Below are 26,131 nucleotides of genomic sequence, written 5' to 3'. Positions count from 1 at the left end.
GTTATTCATTCTCGTATAATTTAATCTTTACATAAGTTATGCGACAATGAATAGAATTTTGATCTCTTTAAGATAGAAGATGATCTTATTTTTGTGGGTCTCCATTCGTAGCAACCTCCCCGTGGTGAGACCTGGGCAATCGATATTATTTACGATATAATACCTGTATTGTACGTACGTAATATCGAGCTAATGGCTACGAGATCAACCTTCGTCTACTGCATATAAAATGCTTTGGAAAATTTTTTAAAATTAGTAAGAGATACGTTTAATATAAAACGGTAACATTTATATATGCACACTGTCGGTCGATTTAATAATTAATTTTAATAATCGCGTCGTTATATGCAGCGTTCGAGGTTAATCAGTCTCCGTATTTTCATAGCAAACGTCTATTAGAAGAAGGAAGAAAGAAGAAAGGAGCTTGAGCGCACAGAGAAAAGGGTGGAGACGTTGAAGAAAGAGGAAAATTCAGCCCGCAATAAAGTTCATGTTGGGATATGAATTAGATTTATACATTTTGTCACTCTTTAATATCGTACGTCAAGACTGGTATAATTTACATTACATTAAAGATAAAATGCATACTCGAGAAAACTTACTTGCTACTACTGTCGAAAAGAAAATCGAGACGACGAATGTGCTTTCGTAGAAAACTGTTTACACGCGTATCATCGCACTGGGAGTAATAATTTAATCCGAAGGAATAGTGAATAATCGTGCGCATATTTACAAGCTTAGCCGAAAGTAGAAACCGTTGCAATTTACATCTTCGATCAGAGATTTATACTGTGACAGTTAATAAAATAGAAATAGTTGAACAGCTAATAAGTTAAGGTAGTTAATAAGTGGCTAATGTTTACAACATAGTTTTTGAAAGAGTACTACAGGGAAGAATGAATTTAACGTCGTCGATACTAATGCTAAAAGCTATTTTGGACAGTGATAGTTTTTCGATCATTCGGTCGAATAAAAGGTCATTAATTTCCGGATTCGTGATGATTTGTTTTAACTGTGCTCCATATTTGCTCGCCTCTCTTTGTAGCAGTTTGATTATTCGGATATTCGTTCTCTACTTTCACAAGATCTATTGCACGAAAACCATCCGTTTTCCTATCCCCTCCTATGAAAGACATCGAAAAGTTTGACCACACGACCAAGGGTCTAATAAATTCCTTTATTCTGAAAGGAAGTTAACTTTTGTAAAAGATTGTTCCTTGAAACGTTCGATCGATGGTGGTACGAAACGTGCCCGAATCGATCGATTTCCTAACGTTCCAAAGCTTTCTGTCAAGATTTCTTCGTCGTTGGTATTTGTTTCAGTAGCCGGTGTAATCGTGCCATGATCCTCTTTGCGGCCTATATTGCGCTCCACCGATCTGAATCGTTTCGGGCGTTCTGTAATATACGGTCCTTAGTCTGTCGTTGTTGCTAACTGCTGGCAAAAATTGAGAATTAGAGACGAATGGTTTCTGTTGCTGTTGATTAACGGGCCTGGAGACTTTGTAATTATTCTCGGATGATTGTAGAACCGCGTCTCTTCCTAGTTGTCTGTGAAGAGGTAGAACGAATCCACTGGGCAAGTTTGCCTCCTGATTCAGCGTAGGCGTTAATGCGTCGTTCAAAGTGACGTCGTACTCGCTTTCCGGGATATCCTGCAAACGATGCGTCACCTCGTTCAGCCTTTGTTTCACTCTGTAACTCTGAGGCCCCGTTGGCTGCTCCTCAGCTTCGTCGTTTTTAAACGTAGACCCGTAAACGTTCGAATTTTCCGTCACGGTTAATCGGCCTTTGTTACGCAACGAACCCGAGATCTGCGCGTTTCCTTCGTTACTCTGCTGATTGGAAAATTCCTCGGTGGGCCATTTAGCTAGTCCTCCAAAGTTCTGTTCATTTTCTGTTTCTTCCTGCTTGGACACCCTGACGAACGCGTCGCTTATAGTTTTTTGTTGTTCTTCTTCCCTTTGTCTCTCAGTCGGCCTTCTAATCGCAGGTCTCACTATAGATGTATCGTATTCGTCGTTATATCCATGCTGGCTCTCCGTTTGAACGTTCCTGTACGTATCGTGATTTTCGTTTTCCTCTTGTTGCGTTTTAGGCTCTTGATTAGATTCCCCGAGATTGTCCTGTGTTGCCTCGTGCACGTAATAACTTTTCCCTCTGTCCTGAACGTTTGTCCTTTCAGTAGCTATGTCCTCTTCCTTCCTAGACGTGGTAGCTTTCACACCGACCGGAGACAAGCCTCTTGGATTAGGGTTTCCGCCCCTAGATGGTAAGAAGGGTCGTTTAACGATGCGAACCGTGGTTCTTGGCGGTGGAGCGGGTGGATCTTCCGGTTCGTCGTAATAATCTTGCGAGTATTCCTCCAACGACGCGGTATGATAATGGCCACGATCACGCTTTTCGTCCTGATCTCGTTCTTGGTAATCCGATTGTTGATTCGTTCGATACGATTCTCCATCCTCGATCGGCGTTCGCGTTGTTTGAGTCTGCGCAGATTTGCCTTGTTTCTCGGTAAAAGCTTGTCTATCGTTTGGGGGTTCTTTCGAAATCGATTCTGCTTTATGAACGAGTTGTTCGGGCAAACACGTGGTGGTAGTCGTCGCAGTGGTAGTGGTCCTTTCCGTGCGATCGTAACTACTGCCTCTTCTGGGCGAGTCTGTAGTTTCTTGTAAATCCTTGGATCTTGAACCCGTCCTAGAACGATCTGGCTCGCGTTCTTTATCTTGAGGTCGATGTGGTCTTTCTGGCTTGTCCGTGTCTTGCATTCTTCCTCGATCGCGATCCAGTGGTCTCTCCGCGTTACGATCCTTTCCACGATCGAGGGATCGATCCCTTCCACGTTCTACGCCTCGATCCCTATCTCGATCGTAGTAGCGATCTCTCGAGCGATCCGAGTGTTTTCTCGATCGCAGGTCGTCTTCGTCGTCCCGATATCGAGTTCTGAAATTAGAAATTTTGTTAATTTTCTTCAACCTAAAGTGACTGTATCTTTTATATGAATGTACGTTCGATGATGTTGCTGTGTTAGACACGTATGTTACTTCGCGCATTACGCATGTTAACGGTATCGTTAGATAATGTGTTGCGATCAATTAGTTACGACAGACGAATATAGACAGATAATTGTATCAGTGTTGTGTACGTACGTTACCTTACCTGTAGGGTCGGCCCCTATCCCTTTCTACGGTGTCGTAGAAGTCTCGATCCCTGTCTCTATAAGCTGGTCTCCTTCTCAGTGGTCTTCGAACCGGTCTCACATCTTCTAACTCATCTTCGTAATAGTCATCGTCTGCAACGTCCACCGGTCTTCTCCGAGGTTCTTCTGCAGAGAGCGCGTTTTACGTTTACGATTGCACGTGTTTAAAATCTTGTATCGTACTTAACTTAAATTAATCGTATACGACGAATCGTTTAAACATTACCGGCACAAGAAACTTACCGGTCGATTGAACAGCTGTAGCTTTGTAGGCATATCTGTCCTGTTCGGAAAGCGGCACGGGTCTTCGAATTTTTGGAGGAGTTCTCGGTCTTGCATAGACCGATGTTGCAGGTGCTGCAGGCTTTACCAAGCCATCCGAGTTTCCAGTTGCGCCCGAAGGCGGAGAACCAGCTTCTTTATCGTCGTAATCGTCTCTGTACCTACGAAAGAATTTGCTTAGTTCCTGGTCGAACCATCAAATGGAAAAACATTCGCGTTTTTGTTCACGAAGGAAATACCTTTTATCGGAGTACCGACGATCGTCGATGTCTCTAAGCCTCGACTCGGTTCGTCGATCGTCCAATTCCGCGTCGTCGAGTTCTCTAGACGCGGACCTTGATCCTTGCTCGGGATCTCTAGATCTGACTCTTGCATCTTCCTCGAGAGGATCTCTCGCCCTAGTAGGAGGGTCTCTTCTGTTGCTTCTAGGCGGATACCGATCCCTGGCGCCCGCGTCACGATCTCTGTCCTCCCTGGGGATACCTTCCCGAGACCTTGGAACGTCTCTGTCTCGGAAGTCACGATCCCGATCTCTGAAGTCACGATCTCTGTCTCTTCTGTACTTTCGGTCGTCGTAGTCGTAGTCGTCTCTGCTGTAGCCGCGCGGACGGCTATAATCGTCGTCGTAATATTCTTCGTCGTAGTAATCGTACGCTGGCCGTCTTCTGAAGGGTCTTCTTCTTCTTGGAAGATCTCTGTCCCTCGGTAGCTGACGTCCTGCGGCGGCTGTTACCGGTGCCACGGTAGTTGTCGTCGACGTGGATGTTGTGGACGTTGTAGTGGCCTTGTAAAGGGCATCGTTCCTGTGCCAGTATTTCTTCGAATTGGCGCAGTCGACTTCGGAGACGAAGTGGCAGATGAAGGTCTTTTGGTCGAACGCCGTGAAATTCGCGCACAGGAAGTCGTATCTCGTTCCGAAAAGGCAGTGGTGGTACACCTTGAAAAAGAAGAAACGCGAGTTATTGATTTTTCGATGAAAACAAACAGATCGTGATAAAATTACAGATAATTACAGAAATAAAAAACATGAAGAAGCTTTGAAATTTCGGAATTCGTGAAAGTAGGAACGCTTTTTTTCCGTTCTTCAAGGAGTATCTATCTCGTCAGGAACATTTTGATCGCCTTTTTTTTTTTTAGGAAACGATCTTCGACACTCGTAACATACTTTTCACCGAACACAGACGCTCGTCGTTGCTAGACGCTATCGTAGCTTTCACACCGTGACTACGTGTGCTCGAGTAATTACCACAAGCGCGTCTGGCGGTATTACACGTATACGCGGCTTGTCTCTGTAAAAGTATCTACGACTGTCTGGTCGGATTATCTAAAGGTATTATCTAGAATCATTCAGAGCACGTCCAGGTTCGTTCGTACAGCAACTTCTTCGTTCGACTTTGTTCCTTCGAGACGCTGTCTCATTAATTTTTTCACCGTCTTGAATGACAGACGGTGATCGTCGTCGTCTACTTCCTTCGTTGGCCAATCGTTATTCCCCATTTTTTTTTCTCGTTTATCCCAATTTTTAATCGAATCTCTTCGCGTGCCCGCTCGCTAGTCTCCAACAGCCTGTAGTTTCTCTATGCTTTGGTAATTTTATTGGAAAGTCAGAGTCCCCTGTTCTAAATTGCAGGAAGTAACTCGTTGCGTATCTGCATGACAAGAACGCGCTCGGTTTAAAATTACTCGAAACTCTGCTGTTGTTTCCAAGCATCTCGAACCGGGTTAGTCGAGCGATTTCGCGATGATGGGTCGCGATTATTGCTCAACTTCCAGCTGCTAAATGTCAAACGTACGGCCAACTCGACCACGAACGATTATCAGAGATGCACGATCGGCCCAAAAGTATCGTAAAACCATTTTAGCGATCGTAAGTTGGATGAAGCGAAACACGCGTATAATTGTGAAACGTTCTATCAGATCGCTCCGCTTTGCTTCGGAATAATTTTTCTTTTACTCGTTTCTGCACGATATCCTGTTTTGCCTCGGCATCGTTGCTTCACAGAGGGCTGAGCGAGGCGAATCCGCGAACATTTGCATGACAATAGGCCCATTCGTTCGGTAGCTGGGGCTAAACAATCGATAAGGAACGTCGGAAAGGGGTACTTTGCAATCGCTTTCACAATCGCAAGATCGCCGCGCGTGAATCTCGAAACGGTCAGGGACGGGAAGTGTATCGGACCGCGAAAGTCTCTTCTCTTCTTCGTGTTTTTTCCGCCACAACCTCGTATTTCTCGCTTTTCCAACCAGCATTCTCCTACGCGTACTACGTCGAGGTGTAAAATTTGCGTTTCCTCTCCAAGTACTAAATCGTCCGCTAAATTCGTTTCGTTCATTTCTCCGTTGTTTAAAAATTTGCAGTTTCAGTTCCGTTGCTTTGAACGTAAATGGGACGTTCGATTTTAGAATGTTCGAAACGTTTGACGCTGTTTGAATCGATAAGCTTCTTGTTCTATTCGATATCGTATCGCGAATTTTGTTTCTCTATTCGCCGTAAGGTTAATCATTTCGTTTTGTGTTCATAAGACACATTACGGGAAGGATAAACGTGCGTCGTGGCAGGAACTTGTTAGACCTAATGGATAAGGATGGTTCTCGTCATCAAACTGTGATCTCTTTTGTTCGCGGTCGGTGCTCGTCCCGCCGATAGAAACGGAAAAACCGCAGTCACGGACCGTTGACGTTTGTTCATTGCGCGAGTGGACGATACACGTTGTCAGAAAATCTTTCCCGGGCATTCATCCAGATGACACTGACTTTCCTTTTCACTAGAGCGATCACAATACCCACTTTTACTCTTGCAATGGACGCGATCGGTCCCACGTTTCACGATCGTTTCGCGATTACGGACTGATTTCCGCAAGAATGCTACGCTGTTTCTCGATACTTGCATACGTTTCATCGTGCACGTTGTATTTTTTTCTTTTTTTTCATAGCGTCCCTCCTGATAAAAAATACTCTGGCATTTGTCGAGTAAATTCACGAGAGCGGGCAAAGATTTCAAGCGACTCGGAAAAGTATTTGGATATCTGCCTGGAAAATGTTTGCGAACATGTTACGCGTCACACGTAATTTTTTAAAATTTTATTACTACTATGTATTATTTATTAGTAAGTGTGAAATTTCGAAATTTCGAAATAGTTGAGAAGCAACGGGTGTTTTCTCACACGCGGATTAGCTTGTCCTCGATCTTACAGTTTTATGCGCGACTTCCGCGTTGTAGGAATCTTCGTGTTACCTTTAAGAAGGTCTCCGAGAAACGAGAAACGATAAACGACAAAGTTCGCCGAATTATGCGGAATGATCGTGAACGTAAAATAACGTAGAGAATAAGCGAACGGTCGAGCGCTTGTTCCCCTTTGGAACCTTCGAGGCATCTTCAAGTCGACGGTGTATATCCTTCAAGATGTTCACTTTATTTACAGAAAGAGAAAGTCCACCAATTTTCATCGCCAAGAATAGCTAAGCGATTGATACCGCGTCAAGCAGAATAATTACAAAGAGTCATAGTTCTCACCTGGCATTTGTGAGGCACGCTTGCGTAAAAGCCATCGTGAAGACCATCGCATTTAAAGTCGATGTCCTCCGGTATGCTGTTGTAAAACGGATAATCGCTGAGATTGTAGCCGTTCAGTTCACGAGGCAGATTTGGGTCCCAGATGTAATCGATCTGCGGGATTCCTGTGAGGACGTGTCCAGTCGTCGCGTTCGTTTCGGTAGTCACCGTTGTGATCGTCTGAAGAAAGTCACAAACAGCATCCTCGATCAGTTACATTACCGCTCGTAAGTATCTGGACACGTTGATCGATTTGTAATAACAATACGTGCGTATCATTAAGATTTATTATTTTTTTTCTAGAGTCAATGTATATACATACATATCATGGTATATTAAAATTAAATACACGATTCGATCAGGTGCCAATTGATTTTAAATACTATTGCTAAAACCACGATATCTCAATTGATTTGGAAGAATCTTCTTTACCGTGTCTACGTGCAGCCTGACGGTCGAACGAGCTGAGAATAAGCAACTGCCTGAGTAACAAGATTGCCCTTTTTCATGTCTGACGCCTACAGATACAAATTTTCTTTTTATTTGTAATTTTCAAACAATGCCATTCTGTCAAAAGTTAAGCAAGCGTTCACACGCAAGCGAGCGTAGTAGCGTGTACCTAGCCTGTGAGACGGTAGTTATCTAATGCATCGTAGTTCTACCGTGGCTCTTGGTAACGGTCAGTGATGTGCTCGCGATGCTACTTCGATGATGTCACGGTGCCGTTTCTATGTGAAGGTAAACTTGTCTTTGAACGCGGCCCAACGGTGGTTTAGATAGACGTTAATTAATTTAATATGAATGTGGCGTAATCGAGAGATCTAAATCCAGAGGTGGATTTGGGAGAAACGGTCGTAAAGAGACGTATCGTTCAGACGACGCTACCGGTATCGCGATCTTTCGCCCTATGCATCTTCGTTTCGTTGCATCAAGTACACTAGCACGTATAATTGGAAAATAGAAACAGACGCGTGGTTTGTCGTGACTGTAGCATCATCAACGCGATTTGCATCATCGACGATAAACGATCTGGCCGTTCTATTGCTGCAGCGGTAAATCGAGGCGCAACACGACAGGATCGTGCTACAACCACGCTTCGCATTATAAATTCACTGCTCGGAGCTACGTGAGCAACGTCTCGATTCGATTAGACACGCCAAAAAAAGTTGAGCGCAATTATATCTCTATGTCTGCGATTAGAACGTTACTTTGTTAGGACATACCTCTGTATCTTCGTTTTCATTCTCGTGGACGTGGCTGTCTTCGGTGGTGCTGCTAGTGGTCGTCGACGTGGAAGTTGTCGCGATCTTGAATTTCGGTCTGGTAGGCTTTCGTTCGGCTGAAACTGCGTTGGTCAACAGAATTCCTGAAATTGAGAAAAAAAATATTCGATATTCGTTTGCCTTCGGTTTTCCCGTATTGCGGTAAACGTTGTTGATCGAAACGTGACTATTAAAAGCAACGGGACAGGTTTGATCGTTGGAACGTGTTGGAACGGGACACCGGTTAGACACATGGTAAATAATCAAAGGCCGATACGCATTCACGGATTGCATAAGTCACGAAGAAGCGTCGGCGTTGCGAAACCTGCGCATGAGAAGAGCAGCGAGAGCTCGGTTTTAAGTGTTGCAATTTTCGCGGCGCAGGTGAATGCGTTCGGTTGGGCAATTGTTTTCAAGCAGATCAAGGCTGTCTATCGATCGTTTCTTTCGTGGGTGACTTTCGTTGATTTACGAGGAGAGCAGATTGCACAATACGATACGTCTGATCATTTTATTTTCGTCGCACCGAGCGTCCATGGATAAACCTTTGCCGTGTCTCTTATTTTTTCTCTCTACCATAACGATGTCCCGTTAATGAACTTGAATTATCGTAAAATCTCTGCGCACCAACTACGTCTAATTAAATCAAACCGGTTCAAGGTCGGCGGATTGGCGACAACCTTTCGAACCAGACAGGATAACTCGTCGTCCCGTGAAAAAAACGCGATACTTTCGCCGATACTCTCTTTGTAAAGGGTGTCCGATAGCGAAGTGGATCGGACGGGTACGATCGACGTGGGTGTTGAGAGTCTCCTTACGTTCCTTTTCGGAGAGTGAACGTCCTCGATGTTGAAAAATACGTCGCCCGGCAGCGGTTGTACACCTTCGTAACGGGATCGTGGTTTTCCAAGCTGGAATCGATAACAACGAGCAACCGGCGACGTTGCATAAAAATGAATTATGGGAACGTGCTCGCATTCCGTTTGTGAGAAACGCTGGCGCGGGCACACCCCTGCTGCAAATGTAACGGCGAAACATTTTCGTGACGAAACAGGCTGCCGTAGCGGCGGTCTAAACAAATTGCTTCGTTCCGATTCCATCGTATCGCCAACTAACGATTGTCTTTTCGATCACCCGCTCGAATGGAAATGTCATGGCATTCTCGTTAAAAAAGGGCGTGACGATACTAATTTCTTTCGCTCGTTTTCCATCCAATCGCATAATTTAATTATTACGTCGATGAAACGAAAGTTTCTTACGTTTGAAGATAAGATAGGGGAATCGGAGTAAGAAGTTAGTCGCAACTTTTCCACGATTACGCGCGATACGTCGATGGTAGAACCGATTGTTCGGAAGATGGGCGACGTAAACTCGTTTGAGAGTGGTAAACATTCGTGCAAAACTATGGCTGAAAATTTTTGCGATCCCGAGGAATCGAGACGCGAGTGTAGGGTACACCGTATCGTTCGGTAGCTTTCAAACAAGTTTTCGAAGGCCTCGGCTGGCTGTCGCTCGATACGAGAAACGAATAGTCGTCGAACGAGTGAAAATGTCAGAAACCGCGTTAAGTGTACACGTGATCGTTTAACAATGCCTCATTGGACGATCGCTTGTACGTCCAGAGGATTGTGTCGGCTAGCGACGAAAGCTGCTTGCTCGAAATTTTGTAATACGTTCGTCTCGTTTTTCCGATGCCTCGATCGATAGAGAATTTCGGAGCTCGTCGGTTCGCACTGCACGTCGCAATAGGACAAAGGAAGCGGACTTGTTGATATGCACAACAGGTTTGTCTTTTCCTTTGTGGATTCTTTCTGTGAAGTTCTTTCGCGCGTCACACGTACGCGGTTTATCTGTGTCGTGAATACGAATCGTAGCATCTTCTTTTTCAAAATAAGTTGACAGATTCGATCGTCCTACCGTATCAAACTCTATGAAACGAACTCGATTCGTGCCGAACGATGAATATACGTATGTACGTGGGATGCCGGTGTGAACGAACCTTGAATAACATCGATGCTAAAACTCTCGGACGGAAGGTCGACCGCTGTCTTCGGCATTCCTCTCCGGATATGGAGAGTCCAAAAATACTAAGCTCTGTCACATCGCAACCATCGCCAACTGCGCTTTTACTTCCATCGAAATACGATCGAGAATTAATTGAAATCACCCTGGAGATATTAAAAGATCGTGCGCGATATGTTTTAAACGGCACAGGGAGATCATTGTGTTTGACAGCGAGTCTTAGAAACGTGTGTTTTACTTACCATACAGAGCGAGCAGAAGCCACCTTTTCTCCCGCATGTTGGCGCTACTGTAACAGGCAGAAATATTTCTAATTAATTCGATGCAAGAATTTCGTAAGAGGGTTCCGGCGTTGACGCAATATCGTAACTACGATCGTATTAAAAATCGACATGGAGGTGGACGTGGATTGCCAAAGTTCGATATCGAGTTGTATAAAGCATAATCGAGACGTAGTTCTGGCGTCGACCGTAGACCGGTACAGGCACTTGAGCATATGGGAACGGTTAGGAACTTTCTCTGTGCTGTCACCACTGCTAACCATATAATGCAAGGATAATGTAGGTGTTATATAAATGCACGATCACGTAATACCGGGTGTGACTTTGTCGTCACTGCTGCGCATGATACCTCTGTTAATTACTAAAACAAAGAGAACTTCACTCTTAGGGTACCCGGTATATCTCCTCCTCTACTGCACAGATGAAACTTTTTCGAAACACCTACTCGGCCTTCTACGAGCAAATAGCGAGGAGAACTGGCATAGATGGCAACGATTTCACAGAAGTATATTTCGATAAATCTAGCGGACGATATTCGAAGGTTCGGTTTTCGATGTATTCGGAGCAGATTCTCTCAATTTCGAAACGGAAACTGGTGAAAGTAGTTTGGAGATAAGATTGGCTTTCGTGATAGGTTTTGACTACGTAATTTGGTACTTTTTACCTTTCCCCGATTAAAGAGACGATTTACAATATAGATATTCCGCCTTTGAAATAAATTATGTCGTATTTACATTCGCAACGATTAACATCCAACCGCGCTTAATTCGTCTTCATCGATTTTTGCTTTTCCGACTATAGAAACCTTCTGGTTAAGGTTACCGGATCGAAAACTGTGACGCAAGGCATTGAAAGTTAAGTTTACGGATCTCTCTGTTTAGCATTGGATTCGATGATCGGAATTTTCTAGTTTTTCCTCGGTTTTGGATAAAAAATGTAGAGCATTCGGGTTAATGGTGGCATATTTTCGAATTAATTAAGCGCTCTATCGCGCTCCAGTTCGCAGACGGATCGTTATCGTTCGTGTAAAAGCGGCAGGAAAAAGCAGAAGGATGGCTGCGTTCCTCTCGGTAGATAGAGAATCGCCGCGTTGTTCGGTTACACAAGTTTCGTTGTTGCCTTCTTTGCTCGTGTCACAACGGACTGTTGTGCGAGTTCTCAGGCCTGCTGAGAAATTTAGTCGCGTTGTTCGTCTCGTTCGGTAGAAGCCACGGTTACGCGATCGTGTTTGCAGGGTATTTCTAAAATGGCTAGAAAATCAAGCCGAAATGAATCCTCTCGCCATTCGACTCGCTTGCAGAATCGTGTAGATACTTTGGAACGCCCTCCGGCTATTCCAGGATAACGCAAATACGTTTCCTCCAACGGACAAACGGAGGATTCCTCTTTATCGAGTTGTGCGCGGAACGCGACACTCGTAACGTTACCTTACGGTAAATTACGTTATGTTACAACACACGTAACGGTCATCCCGCGACCGCTAAAGGTCACCGGAAGTTATGGCTAGCACGACCAGTTGCCCGACCCACTTCGTTTCTTAAATACCTTACGATAATAGCTAGTGCTTTCGAATATCCTCCGAGGCCTTCTCCGGAAATGAAATTCTTCGCGAATCTCAATCTTACAGCTCGAACAATTCCGTCGTACATGAACAATTGGTAAAAATTCTCCTGCCAGGGATATATTTTCCGTTCTATATGCAGGAGCAATTATTATCGTACGTATTTAGAACGTGGTTGCCTCCGTTGTTTCTTCCCTTAAGACATTCGCGATTTTTCAGATAAACCATCGACACAAGGCGTGGTTAGAAAACCCGATAGCCTTCAAAAGTCGTACAGGTTGGTGCAGCAAGCTTTCATTTCCTCGTGCTTGGAGCAGCTGCTATCGACGTTGCGTTATCGTACATTGTTGCGAAAAGGTTGTACGTTGGACAGTGGCAATAACGACGAAGAGACGAAGGAAAACAGCCATCGAATGACCGTGTTCCGCGTCCATTCGTACGAGTTTCCGCATTTTTTCCAACATTTATCCCGCGTCAGGTGCTTTAGCAACTCGAGCGTTTCCCTCGATCGTGCGCTCTCAATTGTAAAAACAATTACTTAAAAGCAGAACGTGAGAATTGACTTCTCTCTAGTTTCGTTTCGTTTCGTTTCGTTGTTCCTATCGTTACGCATATATATCGCAATCGTACACGGAATAAACGTAGCTCACGTTCACCGGAAACTCGAATCACGGATCATTGTGCGGTGGAAAAAGCAGTTAGAAGTCAGCCAGGTGCTTATCGATACGCTGCAAATAGATTCAGCTCGTCGCGATCAAACGTTTCATGGAAAGGCTTTTTGCGATGAGGTCATACGCTTTCTCGTCGATTTTCCCGTAATCGGCACTTGGATTATCGTTGAGTAACCTTATCGATCTGAGCGCGCACTCGATTCGAGATCGGTCGTCTAACGCAACTGATCGGGCGAGGTCAAGGCACAGAGCAATTAAGTTCGATCCTGAAAAAGGAAGGTAACGCGATATTTTCCCAGTCCTTGGATCAGGGATATGGTCGGATACGATGCAGGCGAATTGAAACGAGGGAACAGGCGCGTTTCACACGACCGCCACTTTTATCCGTGTTTCATGTTCATTGGACTACGGATTACTGCGTCGTGGGTAGAAAGTGTCCCGTCGAGACGAGTACCGGTATAACGTACATTCCATATAGACGTGCACGCGGTCTTCTCCAACGCCGTAACTCGTTAGACACTTGTTGCATTCGCGGTGCACAGCACATAATTACGTACAGTAGATAGAGAGGACTGTGGTCAGACCCGGCGCGATATCAGGCACAGACTCCGTCTCGTTCTTCTCGTTCGTCGCTTTCAATTAAAATCACGGTTTACAGTTATTGGTAGACGTGATCGTAGGATAACGAGGCAGACCACGAACGTGGGTTTCTTTTGCATCGTTAATAATCCTCCACGTCGTTTAGGAAAAGGATTGCTATTTCGTATGTAGAAAGTGTTGGATTGTGCAGGCGAACGAGTATGCCACTGGCGTCGATACTTGCCCGAAGAATATGGAACGAGAGTATATCGCGATCGCTTTTATTCGCCCGGTAGCTCGAACAGCTGTTGCCGTAACAGAGAGGAATTAGGATAACGCGGATCTACCTTGAAAAGCTAGGCCTTGAAAGCATGGAAATATATTTCAACGTATCTTACTCACTAACAGAGACATGAAAATCGAGCATCGTTGCTGCGAAGGTGCGCTTTAATGCCGACTGGTTTTTCGTGTCAAGGTGCCAGAATTATCCGGATTGGTCGCGTGCGAGTAAAGCTGACAAAAGCTGATACGCGACACGCCTGGCTTTACGCCATAAGACAATGAGCAATTCGATCGAACGAGAGGAGGAAACAGCTGCCTCGACTACGAAAAATTGCGCTTGTCAGAGTTTCAAAGACCCTAGCGTTCGTTCGTAATCGAACGTCCTCGTACGGGCCTTTCTTCCAGAAAGGTACAGTCCTCGATTTTTCGTATAATTGTATCGTACTAGTTAGCTATAATTATTAGAATTCTTGGTAACGCTTTCTTCTCGTATAAATATCGAGTCCGGAGTATCGTTCGGCAAATATAATCGATCCCGCGTTCGCTAAAAGCGGTCAACTTACGTAACGCGGCATCCATTCATCGGCGGTAATCGTTGACTAAGGAGCGCGTTTATCATCGTCGCGGTGATCTCTAGATTCGTGAATTTTCCGGCCGAGTTCGTTCAACCAGGAATCGAGGACGCGACGTTTAATTTTTAATTGACAAAATCGAAACGTTTCGCGGAACGACGATCCGTGAGAGGCGGTGACTACGTTGCTCTTGCCGCGGAGAGAACCGGCTTTGGGATAAACGATTTCACTCTCCACCGTGAATAAAATTTATTCGACCGTAAACTGCTATTTGCCACGTTTTATCGACACATTGTGTAAGCCTGCCGCGACAAATAAACCGGCGTTACAGCCCCAGAACGCTAACGGTGCGAGGCTTCTGCTCGCGGAGTTGTACCGCTTTTTTCTTGGTTCGGCGTTAGTTGGACGGTAAACGGCAAAAACCAGCCACAAGTTAGCGAAATTAACGATATTAATGATAAGGAAAACGGTAATAGAAAAAGGCGTACGCTTTCCATTTGTTTTCGCGGCCTGTCGCCGTATTACGCTTATCGCTGGTCGTTCCACGATCCAGAATCCGATTTCGCCATCGTTTCGGAGAAAATTTTGTAACTGAGAATCGACGTGATTCCGAAACCGCAAGAAAGTGATTGCACGGAAAGAAACATTGCCGGAATCGGAAATTCGACTTGTCTTCTCATCCTCCTCTTTCTCCTACGAATTTCTTTCTCGCGAGAGAAAGAGACTCGCGTGTATAATTAGCGCAATTAACGTGTCGCGAAGCCGTTACGCCTCTTTTCTAGTCTTTTTCAGCCACAGCAACGATAGAGCACTGACAGCGCTGAGAGAGCATAATATAAGAGAGCCCGATACCGAATCCTACAACAGACGTTTTACGATTGCTTCCTACCGTTTCTTAAATTATACCCGCGTCTAGAAATTACACCGCCATCGAAATGGAGAATACTCGAACCATCGAATGGCACCAGATCACAGAAGAGCGTGCGTTGAATCAGTCGAATTATTATGAAAAGTCAAGTACAGAAAGGGCGAACGCTACTGAAGAAACTGGAACTAATATTTTCAACGCAATTTACTTAATTCACCGCTTTATCTCTCGAGCCTTTTTCCAGAAAGTCGCACGATCGTCTCTGCTTCAATGGAAATTTCACGATCACCGGCTTGTGGTCTGTCTCTCAGTTTCACAGCCGCTGTTCGCGTTACTACTTTAAAGTATCGTTCACGAAGACAGATCGTGTGTATCGAATTGATCGGTGCAGATCGCGCGGGCATCATCGAAAGTAGATATCGCGCAATATTCACGCGTGCCTCGTAGAACAGTCTGACACACTTTGTTTCGTTTCGAAAGCGATGGTCAAATTTCGCCTTATCCCAAGGCGAGAAATAGCAGCCAAAATCGTCTTTCCCTTGTCTCTGTTCCCCATACTCGACAGACGACTTAGCTCTCCTTTCCCTACAGTCGTTAACAGTTTTACGTTACAATTGCCAAGAACATTTTCGAAATCGAGAGGGAAGATCGATTCACCAAAGAATAAAAAATAGTTGCAAAAATCGTTCGCACGCTCGTGCAAGACCAGCAGCATCTCGAGACCACCGCGGAATACTCTTTATAATACTATTTATTATTTATAGCACATTATCGGATACGGGCGACGACGGTTCTCGTTAGCCGTACACGCGATATTCATTTTCGAGAGAATTCTTTGCAAATGGAATTTTCGACCAGCTCGTTGCAATCGACGCGTTTAAAAGGTATCGCTCCTGATGAAACTTTCGTCTCTGTCCAATTACGCGTGCATACGTGAAAAATGTTTCGCACCGCGTGTACATGTAAGTCGTGGTGTTCAACGTTTCGCGTTTGTGATTCTGCTTGGAACCAGATCGGGACTCGGTGTACTTTGGGGAAAGAATTGGGGAAAGATTTTCGTGGCAAATCGACCCGGCCATTAAGCTTATTCCGGCTGTTCGATTACGACCAAGTAGCTCGTTTATTTTTCCGACAGCGTATAGCGGGAGAAAGCAGACCGCGGCTGGACGACGCGCGTTCTCGTGTCGTAACGCGGCGTTCGTTCGAGCTCGCGCGCTCTCGATATTGTTTATCGAAAAAGACTCGGTAAAATATCGGTCGACGTGTCAAGCGTAAGCTCGCGAAAGCGCTCGCTGATTACGCAACAGCCAGCCATAGTCGTCGGCGGTTTATGCGCGATCGAGCTGCGATTTCAAACCTATAATTATTGGAACGAGCCTATTTCTTAGTTTCAGAGGGAAGCAAGCGTTCATTCTCCACGCTACTTTCCTCGCTTTCCTTGCATCCGCTCGATCCTCTCAGATTCCCAGAGCTTTCACGTTTTGCTCCTTTACGAACAGTTTCTCCGTATCTCGATATATATTTATGCGAGTTGCTTTAGTTTGACATCTCGTCGACTGATCGACGATCAACGAAATCACAGAGCGGCGTAGTTTCCGGCCGCGGAACGCTTCCAGACGTTTAAGTTTCCGCGGAGACTCGAAACTGTGATTTCGTAGTGTGGCGAGTAATTAGGCCGGCTAGGCGTGTCGTGAGTCTAACGGGCTCCTCGCGAAATAAATTCACTTTCAAGCGTGTGTAGAATCGGCCACGGAATCCGCCGATCGAAAGTGAATGTGGACGCGTTAGAATGCAATGAGGAGGAAGGAGAGAACGAAAGGGAGACACCGAGGGAAAGAGAAAGAGAGAGAGAGAGAGAGCGGTTGGTCGAGGCACTGTCGAGGTTACGGAAAATCACGAGATTAATCGACAAAGTAGCCGATCCGCCGTGAACGGCGGTTCGTTCATTTCCATAGACCGTTGAAAAAAATCGCAGCTAGAATTAGCCGGCGTGTAACTTGATTAACGATTAAAATTACGCCCGCTTGTTTATCGCCGTGATGTTGTAAGACGCGTAACTCGCGGAGAACGTTACGCTACACGCCATATTCTGGTGCAAAATGGAAGTGTACTAATCTTGTATTTCACGATATATATAGTATTCGAACGAATCAGACGGAAAATGGAACTGATCGCGCGAGTCAGAGCTTTCGAATTTCCCAAGCGCTCTCGGCCGGACACTCGATTGTCCTCGACTTCTTTTCCTTCGATGGATTGAAATCGCGGAAATGTATAAACGAAAGAGCGTGGAAATATTCCATTTCCTAGAGGTCCCAGAGAACTCTTTCTACGATATAAAAAAAGAAAAAAAAAAAAAAATACATACTTGAATCGTAGTTATGGCGATGCGTGCGTACATTCGCGTGCGTGTGTTCTTAACACGTGTACCGAGTCCGAATATATTTCCTCGAACGAAACCAGTACGTACGCTCGTTGATGCACTGATCCTCGAACAGAATAGAAATCCGCGATTTTATTCGAAGCTTATTCGAAGCTTATTCGAAACACACGAAAATACCGAGATATGAAAATGCGGACTGAAAAACGCTGGAAACAAACATACGACCGACTCGAAGCAAACGTATCGGCGGTGTTTTTTTCTCCTTTCACCTTATTAAACAACCTCGAGGGAGATGGTGAGCGTAGGAGTCGCGTTCTTTTTTCCACGAAAGAAAAAAAGGAATGGAAAGTCGGGCGGACGGTAAATTCGACGATAGAACCAGTTCGCTTTCGTTGTCATCCGAAGATGTAAAAACGTTTCGGCGAAAGAGGGAGAGGATGGGATGGTCAGCGAAAGTCCTGGCGCCTTTATTTTACTCCTGAAGCTCTCGCGCGCTGCCCGATCGTCCTTTCACGATTTCAAATCCGTGTACCGTATCGTTTGTCTCGATTCGATCGATTCACCATGCCTCTCTCGCTGTCCCTCGTAAGATGTCGCGAAATAACGAATCGATGGATGCCGGGGATCGCGAAACCGACGAAAGACTATTTTCACGCCAACGCGCCGTACGGTTTTCTCTGCTTACGAAAATTTGACCAGGCTGTTGCGTGGCCGATCTTTTCTTTCGACTATATCGGGCAAGGAGTTGGTTCAAGTAGTTTCTTTAGCCGCGAGGTACGGTTCAAGTCGTCTGGAACGCTCACGTGGACGGATTGTCGCAAGAAAATGCTGACATTCTGGCCGCGGGGAGAAACCGACGACTCGTACCGTTTGAATAAAACACCGCGATTACCGCTGCTTAAGTAATCCGAATTTAATTTGCCTAGCTCGTCCGGATTCGGCGGAGGAAAGAAGCCGACGTTCGCGGGTACGAATAGCGAAGCAATTGCCACTACTTTCGCCACGTTAATCTCGTAAACTCTCCTATTCTAACAGCGAGAATAACCCGATAAAAGCCTCGATTTCCATCTAAAGGTGTATCCATTGTAGCTGTCTTTTCTTCGAACGACCAATCTGTTTGCCCGGAATAATCGATCGCTCTTATTCAAACTTTTGCAGATTTTCGATCGAGAAACCTGCTCTTTCTAGAAAGCGTGCCACGTTCTTAAATATAGAAGCTGCTTTGGACAAAAGAAATGCACAGACCTGTCTCTCGGCTCCGTCGATTATTCCTTAATCCCTCATGAAAGCACCGTGCTCACATCGAGGCGCACTCCAAGTATACTTGTCACACCTGTACACCGCGCGACTACTTCTCTGCCAGCGAGCGATCTTGAGAAAGCACTGTGTTCGGTAGGGCACGCTCGGCAACTCGAACTCGCTCTGAACGGGGGTGGATCGATGCTCAAATTTTCGAGAGGAATCACCCGGGGAAACACCGCGTTTGCTGTTTGAGGGCAAGACCGCGTCCGGTCCGGCCAGAAGACTGCGCGATGGAAGTGGAAAAGTCAGCAGCAGGAGCGTTGTGCTCCGGCCAGCGTCGTCTGGTCGAGCTTTCTACGACGGAGGATAAGGTCGAAGAGAGAGAGGGGGGCTGGACGTACATAGGCGCCTTGGCTGGCCTCGCATTGGCGTAGCTCCGTCAAAAAAACGGTCCCCACCGAGCGAAAGGTTGGCGAGGAGCACCTGCGTCGCCACCTGATAGTCAGCGTCAACACGACTCGAACAGAACCAATGCTATTTACCGTCGAACCTTTCAAACTTGACTCTTGAGCGACGCGTTAGAAGGCCAACCATTTCTATGGACATTGCATCTTGCTTTTACCGCACAGTCTGTTTTTTACTTTTCGTCCTCTTCTTTGGAGCTCGTCCAAACAAAGGACCAAGGTATATCTCGAGCGGAGTTGCAAAGGTCTCGTGGCGCCTTGAGGGGATTCCGACTCGCGCATCCCTCTGTGATCTTTCGTAAATAACCCGAGCCAGCTACGCAGCAAACTCCTCGTAATTGTAATTTTTCGAAAGATCGAAGGAACGGAGTGAAAGTGGAACGTCGTCTCCGCCGACGAAGGACACGGAGGAGGACAAAATCGTGGAACCGGCGAGTACATCGCGCCTCTAGAATTCTATTAATCGATAACGATCGCTTTCTCGGCCGACGACAACGCGCCTAACTCTTTGGAAATAGGAAGTTTGGTTTCTCGCCAGGCTCGCACCATGATCCTTTCGCAATCGAACGCCGTTAGACGCGAAAAAGCGATCGACTCTCCGAGCGAGCCGACCGGCTTTTCGATAAATCACCTTCAGGGTCAGCCATCGAGCGAATAGAGCTATAGCTACTCGAAGAAAGTATTCTAACCAGCTTCCACTCCTTCGACTAGTCCTTTCTAACTTTAAGGGAATACCAGTGCAATTGACGCGCGTACGTGCCGACCATTTTTGGATTCGTTCGAAGAAGAAATCCGAGATGGGAAGTCTCTTAACCTTCGATGAAAACTGCGATGGCCATCTAGCTGCGATTTATTCTCGATTCAGCTTCGTTGACAGGATCGTAAAACAGGATCGTATCGCGATAATTGGGGGACTCACCCGTGCCCATGAGATGGATCGTTCCATCAAAGTTCACTGCTTTCTCTAAAGGACGACAACTCCTTTCTTTTTCGAGATTCAAGGCCTCCATCTCCCTTGTCTTACGCTCTTTTCCTCGAGATAAGGTCGCGTCATTTCGTCGGCCATTTTATGGTCGATGGGTTCGTAAAACTCGACGAAGATTTACATCATCGGCCACAAGTGTCAGGACACGTGTCGATATTTACAAATCCAATGCCATTCTTTATTCATATTTTTTAGTTACGTCGCTGTAAATCTATTGTACCGTCATATATAATATAAAAGCTATAAAGAGTACTTGCGTGTCATCGTATCTGCGACGTTTGAACGTTTGATAGAAATACGAGGATATGTATGAATACTATTCATAGCTACCGTATCGCGAGTCGGTGTCCTGATACTTGTTGCCTGCTGATAGAACAGTTCGTTCAATCCAGATCGATATCGTAGATATAACGAACGCCGATGATCTTGATCACTGTTCGAAGCATGACTTGCCGCGACACGCCCGTTGATCTTTGAAAGGGGATCGTCAAGAATTTGAGGACGAGTCGTCGGGTACGCCGGTGATATTTGCGCTCGCGATTCGCTCGAGGAGGAACGTCTCGATGCGTGTTTTTTACGCGCGCGGAATTTTAACTCGCTCGCCGCTCGAAAGTTTCATGCAAATTCCTCGTAATCCTGCGCGACGCCCCGATCTTTCAGAGATGTCACGGCGTCATCCCGATGTCGAACGGTATCGTAATTACGCTCAACGATCGATGTATTTTTCATTTGATTCGTGTGGTCAACGAGAGATAATCGTAATAACGGTGTTCGATGATGACTTTGGCCTTGACACTCCAAAAAGTTGTTCGACAGGTGGAAGTTAGGAGGGTTTCGTAAGTGACCACGTCAAATTTCTATTCGTTTACGTAACGTCCGAGGCATCGATTGAAATTCCTCGTGGTAATTACACGTTGTTCGATCGGAAGAAAAACGAGCCGGCGCGGCGAGGCTTCCGCGCGATTTGGTCGAACATTTGATCGGCATTTCTTTCTAATCGATCTCGAAAGATACGCGAGCGAAAAAGGAGGGGGAAAAAGAGTGGCGACGCAGCGTACATGTAAAACGTAAACGGAAAAGCGTAGCGCGGATGGCCAGCGTTTGACAGGAAAAAGGTAGGGAAGGAGCTGGTCGTTAGCGTCGATCACTCGCTCGCTTTCTATTGTTCAATCATGCCAAGAAATTGTTCGATGCGATTTCGAGTTTTGCGATGCACGATCGCGCATTCTTTCCTCCTCTCCCCGGGATTGTTCTCTCTTAACATAGTTTTACAATAAAAAGACACGATGGCCGGTACGATTAATGCACCACCAAGGCACGGTCACGTTCAACACGCAGTAAAAAGTTAATGCATCTGTTGTTCTTTATTGAAGAATCGAATCTGTTATAAGGCGGTTAGAACTAATCGGATGGTTTGCGGGAAGATACAGAGATTTTTCATTGTTCTATGGAAGTGATCAGATCAGCACCTGCGATGAAATTCTACCTAGCTAAAAGTTCGATCAGCCTGTAGCGATCGATCGTCGTCGTGTGATTTAGCGTCTGAGAATATTACAGCGTTCTGTTCGCGCGTTTCTCTGCCGGCAAGCTAGGAACTCACAACTCGTTGGACGAATCTCGCTTCTATTGAAATACTCTCTTGTCTCGAGGAAACTGTACACAAAAATATACTGTTTGTTAACACGCGTTTAAATGTTCACAGATTTTACAATCAGAGCGTTAGATCTTGTTCCCGTTCACATCTCTGTACAGGTCGTCGTTGATACCGTACAATCTCGGCGAGTCGTTGCAATCAACCTACGATGAAGAAAAAGTTTTAAGCAAACCTCGAACAGAAATGACAAAGAACGGAGTACATGGAGAACGCAGTACCTTGAACCACCAATCGCAGACACGGGCCGATTGGCTGAAAACTGTGCCGTTTGGACAGAGGAAGCTGAACTGACGCCCGTTTGGCAAGCACCAATGCCAGACCTAATAAAAAATTTCAAAATCGTGTTCATCCTTTCGTGTTTCGATTAGATGGCACGAGTTAACGGCGTAAACTTGCCTGACATCTAGCTTCAGGATCGGCATAGTAACCAGGTAACTTGCCCCCGCAGGTAAACGTAAGGCCGAAAGGTACCGAGTCGTAGATCGGATAATCCACGCCAGGTGTATAGCCGTCTACTTGCTGAAACGTCGGTAGAGATTGGTAGCCAAGATGTTCGAAACTGTCGCATCTTAATTAACGTTAATCGTACAGGGACAGGCATACAGCGCAAGCCTGTTGCAACTCATAACGCGATAACGAAGATTTCAGGGAGCGTGCGTACAACGTGTAGAACGTATAGAACATGTAAGGTAATCGAATTACGGCTTACGTATTTCAATTCAAATAAGTTGCGCGAATTACATCTTGATTTCTCTTGGAACAAAGACAATTAGCCGAGAAGGCGCAACTATGAAAAGCATTATTTACATTGCAATTCCCTTGGCACTGTGACGAAACATCACCGACAGCTTTCATCATCTATCATCGCTCACAATGGAATGTGGACCGAACGAGGATGCACGCTATAAGTTGCGCTTCCTTTCGTAGCGCAATTGTTATGCACGATGCATCGAGCGCTTGTTAGGTGATTAACAAAAATTTCTATCCAACTGTTGGATCGCGCAACGAAGATAACACGCGAAAGGGGTTAAGGAAAAGGCATAGGGTTAATGATCCAAGCAGCCTTTAAACAACATTTAAATCGCGGCGGATCGCAGGGGAATCTCGTTGCGCGATCTTTTTCGCAATTGGCTATCGGTCAAAATGAGAAGAAAAAAAGAGGCTGTTGCGACATAACGTCGGATCGAGCCAGTCCAGTGCGTGTACGTGCCGATGTTTGACCGGAAGTCGGGTTACATTGTTCCCCGCAAGCGGATGCGCATCTCCGTGCCTTTGTACTCGATCTCCCGTCCACTACCACGCGCGCAACCGCAAGACACTGCCTCCACCCTTTCGACGTGACGGGTGATTTCGACGCCTGGCAAGAAAGCACGCCCGTAATCCATGGCGCGGCTACCGCCAGCCAAACTAGGGTAGGTCAGGGTTTTGCTCGACGATCGTCGAACCTTCCCTCGCGAAAAAAAGGCATAACCGGTAAATTTGTATCGCCGGATGTGCAACGAGGTGTTCAAAAATCCTCCGTAACCTGGTAACGGCCGCGAACGGACGCCGTACGTCGTACGAAATGGACGATCGTAAAATTTTTAAGACGATTTGACCGAAAAGACTGGATGTCGAAGAATTTTGCGTTACATAATGGCATAATGGCTGGATGGTTTCTTCAAAGGATGAAGAAAGAATTTCTGGAATCGCGTACCGTGAATGTTAACGCGATAACGATCGGCGGATTAATTAATCATTTTCAGTTTTCTGGCTGGTGGCTCGACGGCATTGAAAATTCGGTCCCCTTGCGTTTCGATCCGCGTTCACGGCCATCGTTTCCGGTGAAAATGAATATGCTTGCGGCTCGGTAGTCGCACGATCGCCCATCGATAAACGCGCGAATAAAAGTGCCGTCGATGAACACGCGTAGATCCGCGCTCGAATCACACGGTTTCGTAATTTCGGAATCCCGGATGGTTTTGCCAGGACCCATTTCTGGCATTGCGCAATCTTATTCGAACGTGTAACAGACCTGAAAGACGTGGAAACTTTAACGCACGATTCTGAACCACTTTGTCCAAGGAAGCGCGCGAGAAAACGCGCTCGCGCAACCACGACTTAATTAATGAATTACTTCATGCCGCCACTTGGCGAAGATGACGCGAGAAGATACCGTCCTCCCTCTGTCATTGTTGCACGTGAGAAAGTACGCTGAATATAATAATTTCGCACTTTAATGCGGCGCTGCTTTCGTAAAGGTATTGCGTGCACGATACTCCCTGCTGAATATACATATATTATATGCAACTCGAACTCCGAATCGAACGGTTTTAGAGGGAAACGCGGCGGATCGTGTCACTTACCGCCATCGCTTGGTACAGCAAAACAGCGCCGAATAGCAGCAGCGCGCACAAAACTTGGTACCGCGAAATCATCTAAAAAATCGGACGAAATCGTCGATTAGTAAATTTGAAATAATCAGATTCAAGTTCTACCCGTTTCCTCAAATTCAAATATTCTTCTTGATTTTACGTTTTAGAACACCGAGGATCGAAGCTTTCCGAGTTGTTGGAAGCGGAGGGAAATGAAATCTTACCGTTTCGTAAAAGATCCAATCACCTTAATCCGCAGTGTCCTTCCACGTGGTGTTCATTTATCTTAGGATGAGTTTCGATTTCGGATCTTGGCACAATGCACTCACCGGTCCCGATCCGCTGGACCTTCGCCTGCAAGTTCGGTCTCCACGGTGTTACGGGCAAAGTTTCTTTCTCGAAGGATGCTACCACGAAGTGGTGGTATATATATGGCTTTAGAGATCGAGCAGAAACAAGGGGGGGTTCTTGAGAGCCCCTCTTTTCCGGGGCTCCCACACCGGACGAACGGAGAAAGAGAAGATCCCAAGGAGGTAGGGGAGGGATTCGTTTCTACGATGCCGCAGATTCTTCTCTTACGCAATCCCTCTCGTGTTCTTACACCCGTGAAAACAGTCGTAAAGATCATACTCGAGTCAGGGTTGCAACTTCTTTCTCGCGTTTCGGGCATATCTTTCGACGTCTTCGTCGAAAGGGGTTGAAAAGGAATAGGTAAGAACGCGAGTCGATCAACGATCTTTCGTTCATCGGCTGTGAGAGCACGATCGATCCAGTGTTGTCGTTATTTTTCTACCTCGAACACAAAGTGGACGTTGCTCCACGTTTACGCAACGTTCGTGCTTCTACAACCGTGAAAACGATCTTGTTACAAGGACCAAGGGAAGAACTTGCCGGTTCCTTCGAAATTTCGTTATGTTACTCCCAGGCAGTTTTCTCGTGGAATGTTTTCCTCTACCATATCCGATACTTTTCACCGATTCGGTGGGATTGTATAATATTAATTTCATTGTATGCGTTTTCGCATTTTCGCGGGGAAGATGCTCTAGATTATTTCACCGATCCCATCGATCTGATAACTAGGTTTTTTGTTTTCGTGGGATTCTCTGCAGCATGGAAAATCCTCGTCACGTGTACCAGTGCCGAAATCACTCGGTCTTATCTCGCACCGTGTATCCAAGGTTTAACCACGCTGCGTTCCTCCCGTCTATTACATCCGAAGAAGTTTGTTTTTTAAGCTCTTAAGAAATTTGTTGATTCGAACGACGACAGAACACGATTGGCTCTAGAGTGGCGACTTGGAGGGAAACTCGCGGGTCAATATCTGTCACCGACCATCCTGCGACTTATCGAATTAAAGTTATTTATCACATCGATTTCCCGTTTTTTCTCGACATCCTCTGATACTAGACTAGATACAAGAATTGTTTCATCTTTTTCTGCTACGAAGATAGATTTACCAATAAAATTGAAAGTACTCGTTCGTTATCATTTATCAAGTGCAGGAGGTTGCAATCAAGTGAGAAAAAAAAAAAAGAAAAATATATATATCTCTCAAGGAAATAGGAAGCTCCAAAGTACTTCCTTTCTTCCGATCGAGATACCTCGAGGTACGACGTAGCTAAACAGGCGGAAAATAGAAATCTCGCACGATCAAATGGTTCATTTGCATGCCGTAGTCTGTTCCATCCTCTTCTCAGTAGCCCCTTAATTTTCGAGGCGCGTTCAGTGCCAATTAGCGGCGCGTAATTGCTGACCGCGAACATTTCGAGATTGACATGCAAATTCCATGGTATTAGATAGCTGATTTTAGCCACGGTTCGCATACTTTACCTTCGAATCGAGCAACAAAATACTGCGTCGTTTTCAAATATATCCTACAGCGATTTATCAAACGTCCGCGTAGTTTACAAAGTAAACGGT

The 26,131-nt window shown here is 45.7% G+C and overlaps 2 protein-coding genes across 5 annotated transcripts; both read right to left on the bottom strand.

Moving 5' to 3' along the window:
- Positions 1–505: 505 nt before the first annotated feature.
- Positions 506–21,403, bottom strand: LOC122575303 (zinc finger CCCH domain-containing protein 13). Of its 3 annotated transcripts, XM_043744078.1 has the most exons (8): positions 18,758–21,403; positions 10,561–10,607; positions 8,258–8,400; positions 6,996–7,214; positions 3,721–4,418; positions 3,443–3,642; positions 3,160–3,325; positions 506–2,943 (listed from the first exon to the last, which is right to left on the bottom strand). In XM_043744078.1, the coding sequence occupies exons 2-8, from the start codon at positions 10,595–10,597 to the stop codon at positions 1,320–1,322; spliced, it is 3,087 nt and encodes a 1,028-aa protein (XP_043600013.1). In that variant the 5' UTR covers positions 10,598–10,607; positions 18,758–21,403; the 3' UTR covers positions 506–1,319. The 3 variants fall into 3 exon arrangements, with proteins under 3 accessions (XP_043600013.1, XP_043600012.1, XP_043600011.1); XM_043744077.1 differs by lacking the exons at positions 10,561–10,607; positions 18,758–21,403 and adding an exon at positions 8,485–10,533; XM_043744076.1 differs by lacking the exons at positions 10,561–10,607; positions 18,758–21,403 and having other exon boundaries at positions 8,258–10,534.
- A 145-nt stretch (positions 21,404–21,548) lies between these two features.
- Positions 21,549–25,716, bottom strand: LOC122575305 (U-scoloptoxin(01)-Cw1a-like). 2 transcript variants are annotated; one of them, XM_043744083.1, is made up of 5 exons: positions 24,459–25,716; positions 24,203–24,274; positions 22,254–22,376; positions 22,076–22,177; positions 21,549–22,000 (listed from the first exon to the last, which is right to left on the bottom strand). In XM_043744083.1, the coding sequence occupies exons 2-5, from the start codon at positions 24,272–24,274 to the stop codon at positions 21,923–21,925; spliced, it is 375 nt and encodes a 124-aa protein (XP_043600018.1). In that variant the 5' UTR covers positions 24,459–25,716; the 3' UTR covers positions 21,549–21,922. The 2 variants fall into 2 exon arrangements, with proteins under 2 accessions (XP_043600018.1, XP_043600017.1); XM_043744082.1 differs by having other exon boundaries at positions 24,436–25,599.
- Between the last annotated feature and the right edge of the window lie 415 nt (positions 25,717–26,131).

Source organism: Bombus pyrosoma, linkage group LG14 (genome assembly GCF_014825855.1).
Source record: "Bombus pyrosoma isolate SC7728 linkage group LG14, ASM1482585v1, whole genome shotgun sequence".
Lineage (NCBI taxonomy): Eukaryota > Metazoa > Arthropoda > Insecta > Hymenoptera > Apidae > Bombus > Bombus pyrosoma.
This window is presented reverse-complemented; position numbering and strand designations above follow the sequence as displayed.

Coding starts and splice junctions, on each gene's coding strand:
- LOC122575303 (XM_043744076.1), bottom strand. CDS start 8,590: ATGCAATCCGTGAATGCGTATCGGCCTTTGATTATTTACCATGTGTCT. Junction 7,215..8,257: donor ATGAAAACGAAGATACAGAG/GTATGTCCTAAC, acceptor GACTTTCTTCAG/ACGATCACAACGGTGACTAC. Junction 3,643..3,720: donor CGTCGGTACTCCGATAAAAG/GTATTTCCTTCG, acceptor ATTCTTTCGTAG/GTACAGAGACGATTACGACG.
- LOC122575305 (XM_043744083.1), bottom strand. CDS start 24,274: ATGATTTCGCGGTACCAAGTTTTGTGCGCGCTGCTGCTATTCGGCGCT. Junction 22,377..24,202: donor TGCTGTACCAAGCGATGGCG/GTAAGTGACACG, acceptor CCGACGTTTCAG/CAAGTAGACGGCTATACACC. Junction 22,001..22,075: donor TCTGCGATTGGTGGTTCAAG/GTACTGCGTTCT, acceptor TCTTCATCGTAG/GTTGATTGCAACGACTCGCC.